Source organism: Balaenoptera borealis (assembly GCF_965194805.1).
Source record: "Balaenoptera borealis genome assembly, contig: HAP1_SCAFFOLD_1247, whole genome shotgun sequence".
Taxonomy (NCBI): domain Eukaryota; kingdom Metazoa; phylum Chordata; class Mammalia; order Artiodactyla; family Balaenopteridae; genus Balaenoptera; species Balaenoptera borealis.
In genome coordinates this window covers 89,895-105,698 of record NW_028122970.1, presented here as the reverse complement: position 1 = coordinate 105,698, position 15,804 = coordinate 89,895, and the positions used below count along the sequence as shown (strand labels likewise).

At 45.2% G+C, this 15,804-nt stretch overlaps 1 protein-coding gene across 1 annotated transcript in view; it reads right to left on the bottom strand.

Moving 5' to 3' along the window:
* LOC309621945 (uncharacterized protein) overlaps positions 1–15,804 on the bottom strand; it is a gene marked incomplete at its 5' end in the record, with an annotated part of 69,769 nt that overhangs the window by 32,262 nt on the left and 21,703 nt on the right. The window contains one exon of the mRNA XM_082409216.1: positions 8,914–9,051. Coding sequence (XP_082265342.1) covers positions 8,914–9,051 — 138 coding nt within the window. The remainder of the gene's footprint in view (positions 1–8,913; positions 9,052–15,804) is intronic.

Here is a 15,804-nt window from a genome sequence, read left to right as displayed (position 1 = left end):
AAATTGAGTAGGAGATTCAAAATAGCATGGAATAATGAGGGAAAGTATTGAACTACACGTCTGGAGACCTAATTTCACTTTTGACTTTGACGTTTACTATCTGTGTGACTTTGGACAAATCACTGGCTGTCTCACAAAGCCTGTTGCTTTCCTTAACTGTTACGTTAGGATACCACGTTGGGTTGATCACTCTGATCCCCTTCTTTTCCAGTATTGAGCCTTAAAGGGTACCCATGTAGAAAACGAAATCAGACACTTCTCAAGAGTGTTTCAACAGAAACATAGAAAAGCCAGGGGACATAGAAAACTAGCAATATATACCAAGATGTTTCATCTCTAATGGTCTCCCTCCACTAGGATTTCGACTAGTTGAAAAGAGAGAATAGGGAGAGAGGATGGAGAGTACTGGGCTCTACAGGGAGGCACAGAGTCGAGCGTAAGGAAGTTTAGGATGGTTTTCATTAGCACAGGCCAACAGGCACCAAGAGATGGGAGAAAATGTAAGAATGAAGAGGGAAAGCATAGAGGAGCTCTCAAGAAAAACGGAGTTTGCAATGGAATGCTGATGGGAACCAAAGATTTTCAATTAAAGCAGAAACAGCACAGAGGGAAACCTGCTCAGAGCAGGGCAAAACCAAGTTGATGGTAGCAAACCCTTACATTAACAGACTAAGAAGGAAAGTAAGGCCAGAACAGGGGATCACCAGGAAAGGCAGCTTATCAGAAAAGTCATACTCCGTTTTCTTTCTTTTATTGCCTCTCTGAATACAGTTGGCCACTTGACAGTTTTGAATATAAACATTTTAGAAATACGTTTTAGAAATGATGCCTCCTATAAACAAGCAACCACAGTGGTTATCTAGGGGGCTGCTTTTCAGTGTTTTATTCTTTCTAATTTTTAAACTAGGTAGACATTTCACCAATTCAACATTTTAAGTGATATCTTCTAAATTGAATCAGAAGGACTATTTTCCTTGGTGTGATATGTAGGTTCTAAGGCAAGGCTGCTTTTCATTTTTACAGTTATTTCCTTCCTAACACAGAGAGCACATTGATCAACAGCCATCGTTCGCTTGTAGAGCTTAGCTACCGAAGAAGAAGAAGAAAAAGTCAAGCCCCACATCTCTAATTCCCCCCACTTAGGGAATTCCCTGGCGGTCCAGTGCTTAGGACTCGGTGCTTTCACGGCCAGGGCCACGCGGCGCGGCCAAAGAAACAAAACAAACAAACATCCACGTTTATCGAAAACCATATTGTGGAGTCCTGTGGATTTTCTTACATTTGAAAATCTTTTTTAATTGGATTCTAGGCATGATGGTTTTTTGAGGTTTTGGGATGCCATCTTCTTGGATGCTGAAGATGATTCTAATCTAAGTTCTAGGATAAATCCAAAAACCTTCCTGATACATTTTAAGCTTCCTTTCTGCTTATTATATAAGCTATATTCATTGAAATATATATTTCTCCTAGGCTTAATACCTCTTACTTGCTGGGTAAAAATATGAAGGAGCACAATAATGAAACTCTTTTACACTTATTATTTTGCTGTCTGCTTCGTACCGGTTTTCATTGAAATACTTGTCTATATGTGTTGTGGCTACCTATACATGCACATTTATTGCATTCTGTTGCTTGTTATGCATTTTTTACTGACATACCTTCTCTGTCTGTATGCATTGGCTAGGAATTCATTCACCTCTATCACCTCCATCGTGTCTTCTGGTTAATAGTATTCACTAAAATAGAGTGGGCAAAATTCACTTTCATAATATTGCATGGATAGTACAGAATGCCATTTGTTAGTAAATTCATTAGGCTTCGATACTTGCCACATACCCCAGTTTTCATTAATATCTATGGATTTCTTTTTCGTTAACGTAATATGCTTGTCATGATTTTTCTTTGTCTTTCTAGAACTTATTGTATCTTCCTCCATATAAATCATACGCAATAGATCAGCTTATTCATCTATTAATTATTACTGCTATTATTATTGGTGGTGGTGTTATAACCACTTTACAGATGAGTAATCTGAAGTAATCAGATAACTCTTCCCTTTCCAAAAGCACTTAAGAAATCCACTTTCGGGTAATCATTTTGAGGTAGGATGAGAAACCAGGCTTGAAGAGGGCAAAAATGACTCTTTCAATTCACCAGTTGGACTGAGCTGTACGTCACCTCTAGGTAATAGCGTGGGAACTGCACAAGCAAAGGGAGACACTGAAGACGACAATGGTAACAGCCGTACTGTTTTCTAATGGACAAAAAAAATGCCTATATTATAAGTTCTATTTCTCCTGCTTTCTGGCAGTATCATGCTCAGAGTGGAGTCCTGGCAAGGAAGTCAGGATACTTAGGTTCTGAAACCTGGTAATGATACTAACATAATGAGAGAACTTGAACAAGTCAACCCGACCTCTCTGAGCCTCAGTTTCCTTACTCACGAAATGAGACTGAGAACATCGAAGTTCTCTAAGGGCCTCCTAGTTCTAAAATGCTTCCAGTCTAGGAAATAGCATAGAAGTCAATACGAGTGCAGGCTGAAGGGAAAGACAGGGCAGGGAGAAGGTTGCTTCCAGCCTAGAGAACAATCTCTGAACCACACCACTTGGCTCTTCTGCCCGTCTGTGCCCAAGATGGGAGCACAGGCAGTGAATAGAGAAGAGTGGAAAACTGCTCAGTCCTTACAGCCATCATTAACTGTCTGATTTTGGGTTTCTCAGGAAGTAGTGATAGTAGAGGTGTCCTGATAGCAAGAACCTTCAGATGATGCCGTTCCTCAAACGTAGTGAGAATTTCTCAACCTCCCTGAGTTTTTCATGACCCTCTTGTTCTTACAGAAAATTTCCAACATCCATCTCTACTTGGAACTCTAAATTCTCTGCAGCATTCTCCTCCTGTGGTGAGCAATGCAACTTCCCTAACACGAAGTGTCTGCAACTTCTCCAGAGTCTCTGCCCCTGCCGTCAGTTCGGCATCGGCTACTGGTACCCCTTTCCAGACACTCATGGGTAGTGCCTACCTTTACCAACATTCTAGCACGACTATGTTATCTGGAGTTACTGACCACAGCCAGATCTCCACTTCAGCTGCTTCCTATCCAGGTGTTCTTGAGTGGGACATCACAGCAAGCACTGAAAAGAATTCTTCTTCACTCGGAGACTTTACTCTGGCACTCACTGACCGCCACACAGCTGCCTCCTCCATGTTTCTGGCAGCCCAGGATGATAAAACTTCAGACGCCAAGAACATGGTCCCTCTACATCCATCGCTTTCTGCCAGCCTTGCTCAGGGAACACCATCTCAGATTCCAAATCAGGGGCAGAGCCGCCTGTCACTTCCCTGCCAGGAAGGAAGCCAGGTATATTACTGTAACCAAGGCACACTGGGGTCTTTACTGTATGGAGAACTTGGCTCCTGCCCGCAATCCTACGGCTCGGCGTCATACACAGGAAGTCGGGCCTCTGGGCAACCAGAAATGGGAATGGGACTGAAGGAGATTCAGCCCACAAATATCCGACCACCAGCTTCCACCTCTGCAGTCTGCCACCCTGTGTCTGCTCAACGCATCACAGAAACAAGTTTTCAAGGTGAGTATAACAAACGCCAGAGAAAGTTGAAGAATGAGGTCGGCATTCAAAAATGGGGTCAAATCGACAGCTGGGAAGGGGTGTAGAGGCAGGTAGAATTTAGATCCTGAGCCTTTAATAACCACTACCTTCGCTCAGTGCCCTCTGTTTTTAGACTCTATATGAGAACACCTAGGGCTTCCCTGGTGGCGCCGTGGTTAAGAATCCGCCTGCCAATGCAATGCGGGGGACACGGGTTCGAGCCCTGGTCTGCGAAGATCCCACATGCCGTGCAGCAACTAAGCGCATGTGCCACAACGACGGAGCCTGCATTCTAGAGCCCGTGAGCCTCAACTACCGAAGCCCACGTGCCTACAGCCCATGCTCCGCAACAAGAGAAGCCACCGCGATGAGAAGCCCGCACACCGCAACCGAGAGTAGCCCCCGCTAGCCGCCAACTAGAGAAAGCCCGTGCACAGCAATGAGAGACCCAGTGCAGCCAAAAAAATAAATACGTAGAATAAATAAGTTCAAACAGTAAATAAATACATAAACATAAATTACAAAAAAAAGAACACCTAATGCAGGTGGGAAGGTGGGAGGGCCACTGTAGAGGTCATCTATGCTACATGTACAAGAACCCCGAGAGCACACCAATCGGTACCACACTTTTCACTGCTGTAGCCGATCATTCCCCCTGTACTGCCACACTGTAGCACTCCCTTCCCTCATCTACTGCTATAGTCTCTTCGGAAGGTGTTTCAGAACTCTTGTTATGTGAGTGCCAGTTGAACTGTCCTCACTTCCTTCATTTATACCAGGATTGAAGACCTTGTGGTCCGAGATCCTGTCCAGAGAGCAAGCAGGCTAAGACTCTGTCTTTGTTGATGTGTTTCATCAGCAAGGGCTCTACCCCCTCTCCTAGTTCATGGTGTGACGTGTTCTTGGCCTCTCGGGAAAGTGGGGAGAATGGAAAGGACCCTATATGAGAATGCTAGGCTTTGTAAAACATTTCAGGTTTTTAAAAATAAGACTCATTTTGTATTGGACTTATAACAGTCCTATGAAATACAAAGCGAGCCGAGAATCAGTGACAGGAAAGGCTCACCAGTAAGAATTACAACAGTCACCGCTTACCTCGTAGCATAGGGCACTGTCCGTGATCCTTAAGAAGAGTTAGTAGAAATGCCTTGCCCATCTTGCCCCTGAATCCCTTGAAAGGTACATGACTGCTGTGTTGGTGTTTAGGGGGAGCATCTCACTTACCAGGGACTGACTTCTCCCTTGATCCCTTTGTAGGGATGGAGACCTCCCCCCTGGTGATGAAAAATTCCCTGGGATTGCAACCTCCAAGCCAGACGTTTTGTGTGACACAAAGTCAAGAACTCCCCAAGTCCTGCAGTAGCAGAAACAGCCACATACTTGAGAGTAACCCACCATCTGAACTTGGGGACATTTCAGTGACAGCTCCAGTCCAGAGTGCCAGGCGTCTCCTGGCCCTGCCTCCAGCTCCAAGCCAGGGACAAATAGAGAGTAAGCACGTGGATGATATCAAAACCAAGCTTTCAAAGCCTCTGGATGCCTACCAGATCCCAACAGAGAACCAAGATCCTCCACTACTCCCTTTAGGAATCCCTGATATTCACCAGCCGCTGGCCTGCACCGATCCCCTCAGCCAAGAGGAGCAGCCTGGTTCTGAAAATGCTGATCTGGGAGAGAACAGCCGGAGTCGTCAGGACCTAGGGACACTTGAAAATGGGATTGAACCTAGCAGTGGTCTTGCAGACATTACTACACTGGCGGAGGATATTCACCTTCCCCAGCTCTTTAATCCTTTGAAAGATCTTGATCAATCCCAAGGTCCCAACGTGATCAAAGCTAAAGACACCAGAGCCATTAAGGTGAATCAGGTGCAGGAAAAGCCAAGTGTCATAAAGGTTCCCTCTGATCAACCCAGGAAGAACAAACAGAAAGCCTCTGAGCCTATCAGTGGCGCTCCCAAGGCCAAAATCCAGCCAAAGAATCCAGAGTGCCTGTTAGGGGGAGAAGTGGTTATATGCCACGCTGCAGTCAGTGACAGGGCTCCTGTGAACACGGCCAAGCACTCTCAAGGCAAACCTCAGAAAGCTGCATCCAGAAAGATCAGCAAAACTAAGAGCCACGGGCAGGAAAAGACCAAAAGGACCAGAGGGAGAAACAAGGCTGAGGAGAACAAGCAGTCAGGGAACAAAGTCAAGGCAGAAGAGAAGCCAGCAATCCCCCACACGAAGCGAAAGGAACACCAAACTGAGCTTCTCCAACAGAGCTTTCAAAAGCCTCGAACCTCCCTTGGCGTGCGCATGCTGGAGTCTGTGAAGGTTCTTCATGCGCTGGGGAAGAAGAATGAGACGAAAACTGGGCGCTCTTCCTGTCGGCTCTTGGGAAAGTCAAGCAACCCCAAAGACCCCCAGCCACCCCCAGCTATCCAGCCATGGCGGCATACCCCACGTGAGGGGAAGGGTCCTGAGAAAACGCAAGTCCAAGCCCAGAAACCAGACAGCAGTGCTGAAACAGAGTGTCCGTCTCCAGCCCAGTATGAGCGGCCTCCTCCTGGGAAGGTCAAGTTGATACCTCTGCCTTTTTCTGCCTGGGACAAGCCTCAAGCTCGACCCGCTCCTCGGAGGCCACAGTCTCTGGCCTCACATCGGCCTGCTGGGGCTTACCGTGCCCAGCCTGGTTCTACTGACTCAGCTCAACCTGCTGCAGCCAATTCATCCCAGCCAGCTCCTGCCTCTTTGCCAGGCCCCGCCAAACCAGCTCAGCCAACTGTGACCAACCCAACCCAACCGGCTTGGCCCAACCATACCCAGCCTCGTGTCCCTCAGTCTGCTGCTCCTAGGCCTGCACCCTCCAAAACTTCATCTGGCGCTCCTCTCCAGCGGGAGCCTGTTCCCCCTGCTGTGAATAAGCGCCAGTCCCCACCCAAGCTCCAAACCCACTTTCTACTCCAAGACTTCAGCAAGCAACGAGTTCCATGGAGGGAACCCAACGTGCCTGAGCCAGTCATGTCAAAGCCCATCGAACAAGAGCAGAGGCCAGAGCGAGAGGCCATGAAGAGGCGGGCTCAACAACAACGGGAGAATGCTGCCAGATACACCTCTTCGGGCAAGCTGCAATTTTTCACCGAGAGGGAAAACGAAATGGAAATTGCCGACTACTACGGATACGTCAAGTGAGAGCTGCTAGGATTCTTGGTGCCACCTTGGCTACCAGCTGTTCTTCCATACACAGGTAAGACAGGTATAGAACTGAATAAGTAAATGGAATACAATTAATAGACGAGTAACAAACCTTTCGAATTTTCAGATGCTGCTAACTGGGGCGTGAGAAAGGAAGGACTGAAAGTTGGATGGGAGAATGAAGGAAAGGGGTAAAAACTGAGCAAAGAGGAAGGAACTTGGCCCAGGGCTAGGAAGGCCAAAAGAGACGTATGGATTTAGGAAAGGAAGCAGGAGCGAGGATGAAATGGCAGAAGTAAAAAGCAGGGTCAGAGGTCTGGGTTGAAAGAACACAATTGGAGTAGAGTTGAAGGTGACAGAAGATGAGTCTAGGTTTACTAGGAGAAATAGAAAAAGTCTCTCGGGGACGCTGGCCTTAAGTCTCACAACCACCAGATAGGTATTTCAGAAAACAAGAGGTTCAGGACACATCTCTGAAAGGTCTGAGTTGCCTTATTCAGGTGTGACTGTAGTGGGGGAATAGGGAAATCTACCAGAGAAGTGGCTAGGGCTCAGAGTTATCCTAGGGGCAGCTGACGACAGGGGCAGAGCCAAGGGAACTGCTGGATCAGGAGGCCCACGAACAAAGCAGGGGCATAGCCGCCTGTCACTTCCCTGCCAGGAAGGAAGCCAGGTATATTACTGTAACCAAGGCACACTGGGGTCTTTACTGTATGGAGAACTTGGCTCCTGCCCGCAATCCTACGGCTCGGCGTCACACACAGGAAGTAGGGCCTCTGGGCAACCAGAAATGGGAATGGGACTGAAGGAGATTCAGCCCACAAATATCCGACCACCAGCTTCCACCTCTGCAGTCTGCCACCCTGTGTCTGCTCAACGCATCACAGAAACAAGTTTTCAAGGTGAGTATACAGACGGCAGAGAAAAGTTGAACAATGAGGTCAGCAATCAAAAATGGGGTCAAATCGACAGCTGGGAAGGGGTGTAGAGACAGGTAGAATTTAGATCCTGAGCCTTTAATAACCACTACCTTCTCTCAGTGCTCTCTGTTTTTAGACTCTATATGAGAACACCTAGGGCTTCCCTGGTGGCGCCTGCCAATGCAGGGGACACGGGTTCGAGCCCTGGTCTGCGAAGATCCCACATGCCGTGCAGCAACTAAGCGCATGTGCCACGACGACGGAGCCTGCATTCTAGAGCCCGTGAGCCTCAACTACCGAAGCCCACGTGCCTACAGCCCATGCTCCGCAACAAGAGAAGCCACCGCGATGAGATGCCCGCACACCGCAACCGAGAGTAGCCCCCGCTAGCCGCCAACTAGAGAAAGCCCGTGCACAGCAATGAGAGACCCAGTGCAGCCAAAAACATAAATACGTAGAATAAATAAGTTCAAACAGTAAATAAATACATAAACATAAATTACAAAAAAAAAGAACACCTAATGCAGGTGGGAAGGTGGGAGGGCCACCGTAGAGGTCATCTATGCTACATGTACAAGAACCCCGAGAGCACACCAATCGGTACCACACTTTTCACTGCTGTAGCCGATCGTTCCCCCTGTACTGCCACACTGTAGCACTCCCTTCCCTCATCTACTGCTATAGTCTCTTCGGAAGGTGTTTCAGAACTCTTGTTATGTGAGTGCCAGTTGAACTGTCCTCACTTCCTTCATTTATACCAGGATTGAAGACCTTGTGGTCCGAGATCCTGTCCAGAGAGCAAGCAGGCTATGACTCTGTCTTTGTTGATGTATTTCATCAGAAAGGGCTCTACCCCCTCTCCTAGTTCATGGTGTGACGTGTTCTTGGCCTCTCGGGAAAGTGGGGAGAATGGAAAGGACCCTATATGAGAATGCTAGGCTCTGTAAAACATTTCAGGTTTTTAAAAATAAGACTCATTTTGTATTGGACTGACAACAGTCCTATGAAATACAAAGAAAGCCGAGAATCAGTGACAGGAAAGGATCACCAGTAAGAACTACAGCAGTCACCGCTTACCTCGTAGCATAGGGCACTGTCCGTGATCCTTAAGAAGAGTTAGTAGAAATGCCTTGCCCATCTTGCCCCTGAACCCCTTGAAAGGTACACGACTGCTGTGTTGGTGTTTAGGGGGAGCATCTCACTTACCAGGGACTGACTTCTCCCTTGATTCCTCTGTAGTGATGGAGACTTCCCCGCTGATGAAAAATTCCCTGGGATTGCAACCTCCAAGCCAGACAGCTTTCCTATGGAATGACAGAGAACTTGTCAAGGTGAAACACCAGTCTGCGGGAGAAAGGGAGGAAGAGAATGATGGAAATCGTTTCTGGGAAACTATTTTTACATTATGTGTTGTTTGTTCCCGGTAAATAAACTGAAATCTTCCTAACAGTAAAACAAAATCTAAACCACTAAAGCCAATAATACAGGAGTATAACGTTCGAAAAAAATTTCTTTGGCTGCGCAGCATGTGGGATCTTAGCTCCCCAACCAGGGATTGAACCCACGCCTGCTGCATTGGAAGCGCAGAGTCTTCACCACGGGACCACCGGGGAAGTCCCAGGACTATCACTTTTAAAGGAGAAGGTACAAACCCCTCGGTTCTATGAACTGGAGATTTTTAGTAAGAAGTCAATATATTTGTTGTTAGGCACATTTTATGTTAGGCTGTCTCCCTGCACAGGATGCAGGCGCCTTGAGAATGGAAGTCATATCCCTCTATAGTACGTCCCTCTTCTTTCTGCTTTGCAGTTTGCTGCTCCACTTGCTCAACCCCACCTAGTAATAACCTATACTTCCCTTGTTCCTGTTTTCCCATCTGGAAAACAGACAAAAGGCAACCAAACAACGCAAAGGTCTCAACAAATAAGGGATATCCAAAACCAGAGATGGCCAGAACTTCTGTACCCCTGATGAAATAGTCCTCATACAAAACCTGATAATCAAATTCCTTAATGCTAGGAATCACAGTGAAAAATAGTATCTGAACTGACTTCTGTCAGATGAGTGAGAACTAAGGTTAATTCAGTGTATCTGAAGCATAGAAAGTGAGGGCAAAAGTGGCACAAGATGGGACTAGAGAAGCAGAGAGGATTCTAGACCACGCAGAGTCTTAAAGGCCAACAGTGTGTTTTCTATTCTCAAAACAATGCTTGTGAGCGATGTTTATGAGCAACGTTCCAACTTGCTTTGAAGGTTTCTTGTGTGAAGAGTGGATTGGAAGGAAACAAGATATATGGACACTAGTTAGGACCTAATCGCAACAGACAGGCAAGTTCAGTATTAGGAAGTTGAGGAAGAGCTGGCTGACAGATTCCAAAGAAATTCAGGAGATGAACTGAAGCGGGCTTAATGGGGTAGGAGATGGAGGAAAGGAAGGTCTTAGGGAATTCAAGGGTTTACTGCACACATGAGCAAAGTCTCAAAATTAATCATTTGAACGTACAGAGGCGGATCTCCCAAATGACACCGGTTAGGAAGCAACGGTACGCCCTTTAGAATTCCTAGAGACAACACAAATCAACTGTTTCGATGGAAAATTCGGCGGGACTCTTGATTTCCATGGGAATACAGAGAAAAGAGACACTGATCTGGCTTGCAGGTATATTTAGGAAGTTGTTAGCCGGACATCACCTACTAGTATCATGTAAGTAGGCCGTCCGAAGTAGGAAGCTTAGGGGAAAAACCTGGAGGAAAACTTAAAAGCTTAAGCCACACCTCTACACTACACCACCTTTCACAATTTCTTCTCAGATAAGCATCATCCCCATCAGTGAAGAAACTCGTACCTCATAATAGGAAAAACAGGCCTAAAGATTCAATGTGTGTCTTGGGAGGTCCCATCTATGCGATATCTTCCTGGGACCAGAAAAGGCCCCAGGAAGATCAATTTCTGCACCCCTGAAAGCTTACCACCAAGGAAAATGACTAGGTCCATAGATTTCCTCCCTCAAACCAGCTTACCTCACACATAGATCATTAGCAACTCCGCCCTTACTCACATTATCACAGTCACAAGAGTGGTTAGGGAGAAAAGCACTAACCAGGGGAACTAAAACAGAGGCAATCCAGGCCAAGCTGGGCTGGTGGCAGATATCTGCTCCTTACGCTCGGGTGCATAATGCGACTCACCACAGTGCCTTTTTCACAGACCCTTTTGAACGTTTCTCCACAGAATCCAACAGCTCAAGTTAGTTCATGACGCTTCAAGGTCAACAATCGTCAAGAGAAAAACATGCAATATGTCTTACAATGTTGGATTCCTTACAAACAGGACAAGGAGATAACCATGTAGACAAAACCAGAGCATTTGAAAACATCTGTATTCTACAAACACACCAGTGAATGCTATAAATAAGGTACTATGACATAAAACAAAATGAAAACTAGATGTGAGACTGTTCTCTTCAGTGTACAGACTTCATGGCAGTTGCTGCACACTATCTAGCTACTTAGATCTTTAACTCTCTGTTCTGTTAATACCAAATGAGGCCCAAGTGTGTCAACCTGTTTCCCACAGAAACCAAAAAGTCTACATGCATCTCTTTTCTCCTGTGCCCTTTCACCTTACCTGCTCCCAATTCTCCACCAACGTCCTCCTCTTTCTCTAATTATTCTCCTCTTCATTTTGCTTGGCCTTGCCCCCAAGCATGCAAGACAGAGAGTCCTAGAGGTCCAAGATTCTAGAGTGGCTGTTTGCAAGGCGGAGGAGATTACAGTAACTGCCACACTGTATATACTTCTGTGCAAAGAAAAAGGGACAGTGTTCAGAATGTCTCTCACATATAACAAGAGCTGGAGATGGCAGGATACCTGTGTGGCCCAAGGAACTAGAGCTAGCAAATTATGGGCCAAACAATTGCAACCAAAGGCTGGAAGAGGAAAGGTCTGCAACCAGCTCTGTCTCCTAGCTCTCTGGTATTTGCTGCCAACGGGCAGAGTCTATTTCGTGAAGCATCAAGCACTGAAAAGAAGACTCCTGCTGCTGGAAGTTGACAGGAAGTAACGTCCAATGCAAGATCAAGGCTTGTCCTCGAAGCAATGCCCATAATGGAAGAGAAAAAAAAAAGAGAAAGCGGAAGTGAAATGTTAAGTCGCAAGTCCAACCTGGCCCCCAGCCTAGCCCAGCCCAAGGAAGGTAGGAGTCAAGGAGAAGAAACTAAAAGAGAAGAGCCTTGGACCACAACATTCTCCACAAGGTACACTCAAGAAACTTCACCCTACTCTTGAACCAAGTTACAAAGAGAGCTTCTTAATCCCTACTTTGGCTCCTTAAAAGCTGCTATCAGTTCACTCATTAGACACATATGATTTCAGAACAACTGTAATAGTTCAAACTAGATGGCTCTTTCCTTCCTAAGGATTATTAATTAAAGAAGATCTATATAGCTCTAAGTATATGATACATAAAATAGAATACTCTGTAGAATATAAGTAACTCTTAGTTCAGTGTATTAATGAACGTCTGTAAGAAATGTGGCAATGATTTCCCTAATGGAAGAGCCTGGGGGAGGTAAATCTGTCTTCTAGGATTTCCTCCCCAGAGCTCAGAAACTCAGGTGTTGTTTTAGCTCTCCTACACTCTCTTCACCCAAGCCCGCCTTCCTGTTGGGGATCGGACCTCCCTATTGGCTCTCTCATACCTTTCAACTGCCTGCTTTGTGACATCACTCTCCTACCAAACCTACTACCACTTGGTAGAGTCTTGGGGTTTCCGTGGAGCTGTTTGGACCAGTAACCAGTGACCTCTGTACTGGACACGTGCGCCGTTCAGCTGCAGCCACTCGGACATCCTCTAGTGTTGTCTCCTCATCCCTGGTACCTGCAGTGGATGCTTCCTCTTCTCTGACCATGTCAGGTAAGAAAAGAAACTTTGGAAAGTTTTGCGTTCGATTCTTTTGCCCCTAAATTGAGTAGGAGATTCAAAATAGCATGGAATAATGAGGGAAAGTATTGAACTACACGTCTGGAGACCTAATTTCACTTTTGACTTTGACGTTTACTATCTGTGTGACTTTGGACAAATCACTGGCTGTCTCACAAAGCCTGTTGCTTTCCTTAACTGTTACGTTAGGATACCACGTTGGGTTGATCACTCTGATCCCCTTCTTTTCCAGTATTGAGCCTTAAAGGGTACCCATGTAGAAAACGAAATCAGACACTTCTCAAGAGTGTTTCAACAGAAACATAGAAAAGCCAGGGGACATAGAAAACTAGCAATATATACCAAGATGTTTCATCTCTAATGGTCTCCCTCCACTAGGATTTCGACTAGTTGAAAAGAGAGAATAGGGAGAGAGGATGGAGAGTACTGGGCTCTACAGGGAGGCACAGAGTCGAGCGTAAGGAAGTTTAGGATGGTTTTCATTAGCACAGGCCAACAGGCACCAAGAGATGGGAGAAAATGTAAGAATGAAGAGGGAAAGCATAGAGGAGCTCTCAAGAAAAACGGAGTTTGCAATGGAATGCTGATGGGAACCAAAGATTTTCAATTAAAGCAGAAACAGCACAGAGGGAAACCTGCTCAGAGCAGGGCAAAACCAAGTTGATGGTAGCAAACCCTTACATTAACAGACTAAGAAGGAAAGTAAGGCCAGAACAGGGGATCACCAGGAAAGGCAGCTTATCAGAAAAGTCATACTCCGTTTTCTTTCTTTTATTGCCTCTCTGAATACAGTTGGCCACTTGACAGTTTTGAATATAAACATTTTAGAAATACGTTTTAGAAATGATGCCTCCTATAAACAAGCAACCACAGTGGTTATCTAGGGGGCTGCTTTTCAGTGTTTTATTCTTTCTAATTTTTAAACTAGGTAGACATTTCACCAATTCAACATTTTAAGTGATATCTTCTAAATTGAATCAGAAGGACTATTTTCCTTGGTGTGATATGTAGGTTCTAAGGCAAGGCTGCTTTTCATTTTTACAGTTATTTCCTTCCTAACACAGAGAGCACATTGATCAACAGCCATCGTTCGCTTGTAGATCTTAGCTACCGAAGAAGAAGAAGAAGAAGAAGAAAAAGTCAAGCCCCACATCTCTAATTCCCCCCACTTAGGGAATTCCCTGGCGGTCCAGTGCTTAGGACTCGGTGCTTTCACGGCCAGGGCCACGCGGCGCGGCCAAAGAAACAAAACAAACAAACATCCACATTTATCGAAAACCATATTGTGGAGTCCTGTGGATTTTCTTACATTTGAAAATCTTTTTTAATTGGATTCTAGGCATGATGGTTTTTTGAGGTTTTGGGATGCCATCTTCTTGGATGCTGAAGATGATTCTAATCTAAGTTCTAGGATAAATCCAAAAACCTTCCTGATACATTTTAAGCTTCCTTTCTGCTTATTATATAAGCTATATTCATTGAAATATATATTTCTCCTAGGCTTAATACCTCTTACTTGCTGGGTAAAAATATGAAGGAGCACAATAATGAAACTCTTTTACACTTATTATTTTGCTGTCTGCTTCGTACCGGTTTTCATTGAAATACTTGTCTATATGTGTTGTGGCTACCTATACATGCACATTTATTGCATTCTGTTGCTTGTTATGCATTTTTTACTGACATACCTTCTCTGTCTGTATGCATTGGCTAGGAATTCATTCACCTCTATCACCTCCATCGTGTCTTCTGGTTAATAGTATTCACTAAAATAGAGTGGGCAAAATTCACTTTCATAATATTGCATGGATGGTACAGAATGCCATTTGTTAGTAAATTCATTAGGCTTCGATACTTGCCACATACCCCAGTTTTCATTAATATCTATGGATTTCTTTTTCGTTAACGTAATATGCTTGTCATGATTTTTCTTTGTCTTTCTAGAACTTATTGTATCTTCCTCCATATAAATCATACGCAACAGATCAGCTTATTCATCTATTAATTATTACTGCTATTATTATTGGTGGTGGTGTTATAACCACTTTACAGATGAGTAATCTGAAGTAATCAGATAACTCTTCCCTTTCCAAAAGCACTTAAGAAATCCACTTTCGGGTAATCATTTTGAGGTAGGATGAGAAACCAGGCTTGAAGAGGGCAAAAATGACTCTTTCAATTCACCAGTTGGACTGAGCTGTACGTCACCTCTAGGTAATAGCGTGGGAACTGCACAAGCAAAGGGAGACACCGAAGACGACAATGGTAACAGCCGTACTGTTTTCTAATGGACAAAAAAAATGCCTATATTATAAGTTCTATTTCTCCTGCTTTCTGGCAGTATCATGCTCAGAGTGGAGTCCTGGCAAGGAAGTCAGGATACTTAGGTTCTGAAACCTGGTAATGATACTAACATAATGAGAGAACTTGAACAAGTCAACCCGACCTCTCTGAGCCTCAGTTTCCTTACTCACGAAATGAGACTGAGAACATCGAAGTTCTCTAAGGGCCTCCTAGTTCTAAAATGCTTCCAGTCTAGGAAATAGCATAGAAGTCAATACGAGTGCAGGCTGAAGGGAAAGACAGGGCAGGGAGAAGGTTGCTTCCAGCCTAGAGAACAATCTCTGAACCACACCACTTGGCTCTTCTGCCCGTCTGTGCCCAAGATGGGAGCACAGGCAGTTAATAGAGAAGAGTGGAAAACTGCTCAGTCCTTACAGCCATCATTAACTGTCTGATTTTGGGTTTCTCAGGAAGTAGTGATAGTAGAGGTGTCCTGATAGCAAGAACCTTCAGATGATGCCGTTCCTCAAACGTAGTGAGAATTTCTCAACCTCCCTGAGTTTTTCATGACCCTCTTGTTCTTACAGAAAATTTCCAACATCCATCTCTACTTGGAACTCTAAATTCTCTGCAGCATTCTCCTCCTGTGGTGAGCAATGCAACTTCCCTAACACGAAGTGTCTGCAACTTCTCCAGAGTCTCTGCCCCTGCCGTCAGTTCGGCATCGGCTACTGGTACCCCTTTCCAGACACTCATGGGTAGTGCCTACCTTTACCAACATTCTAGCACGACTATGTTATCTGGAGTTACTGACCACAGCCAGATCTCCACTTCAGCTGCTTCCTATCCAGGTGTTCTTGAGTGGGACATCA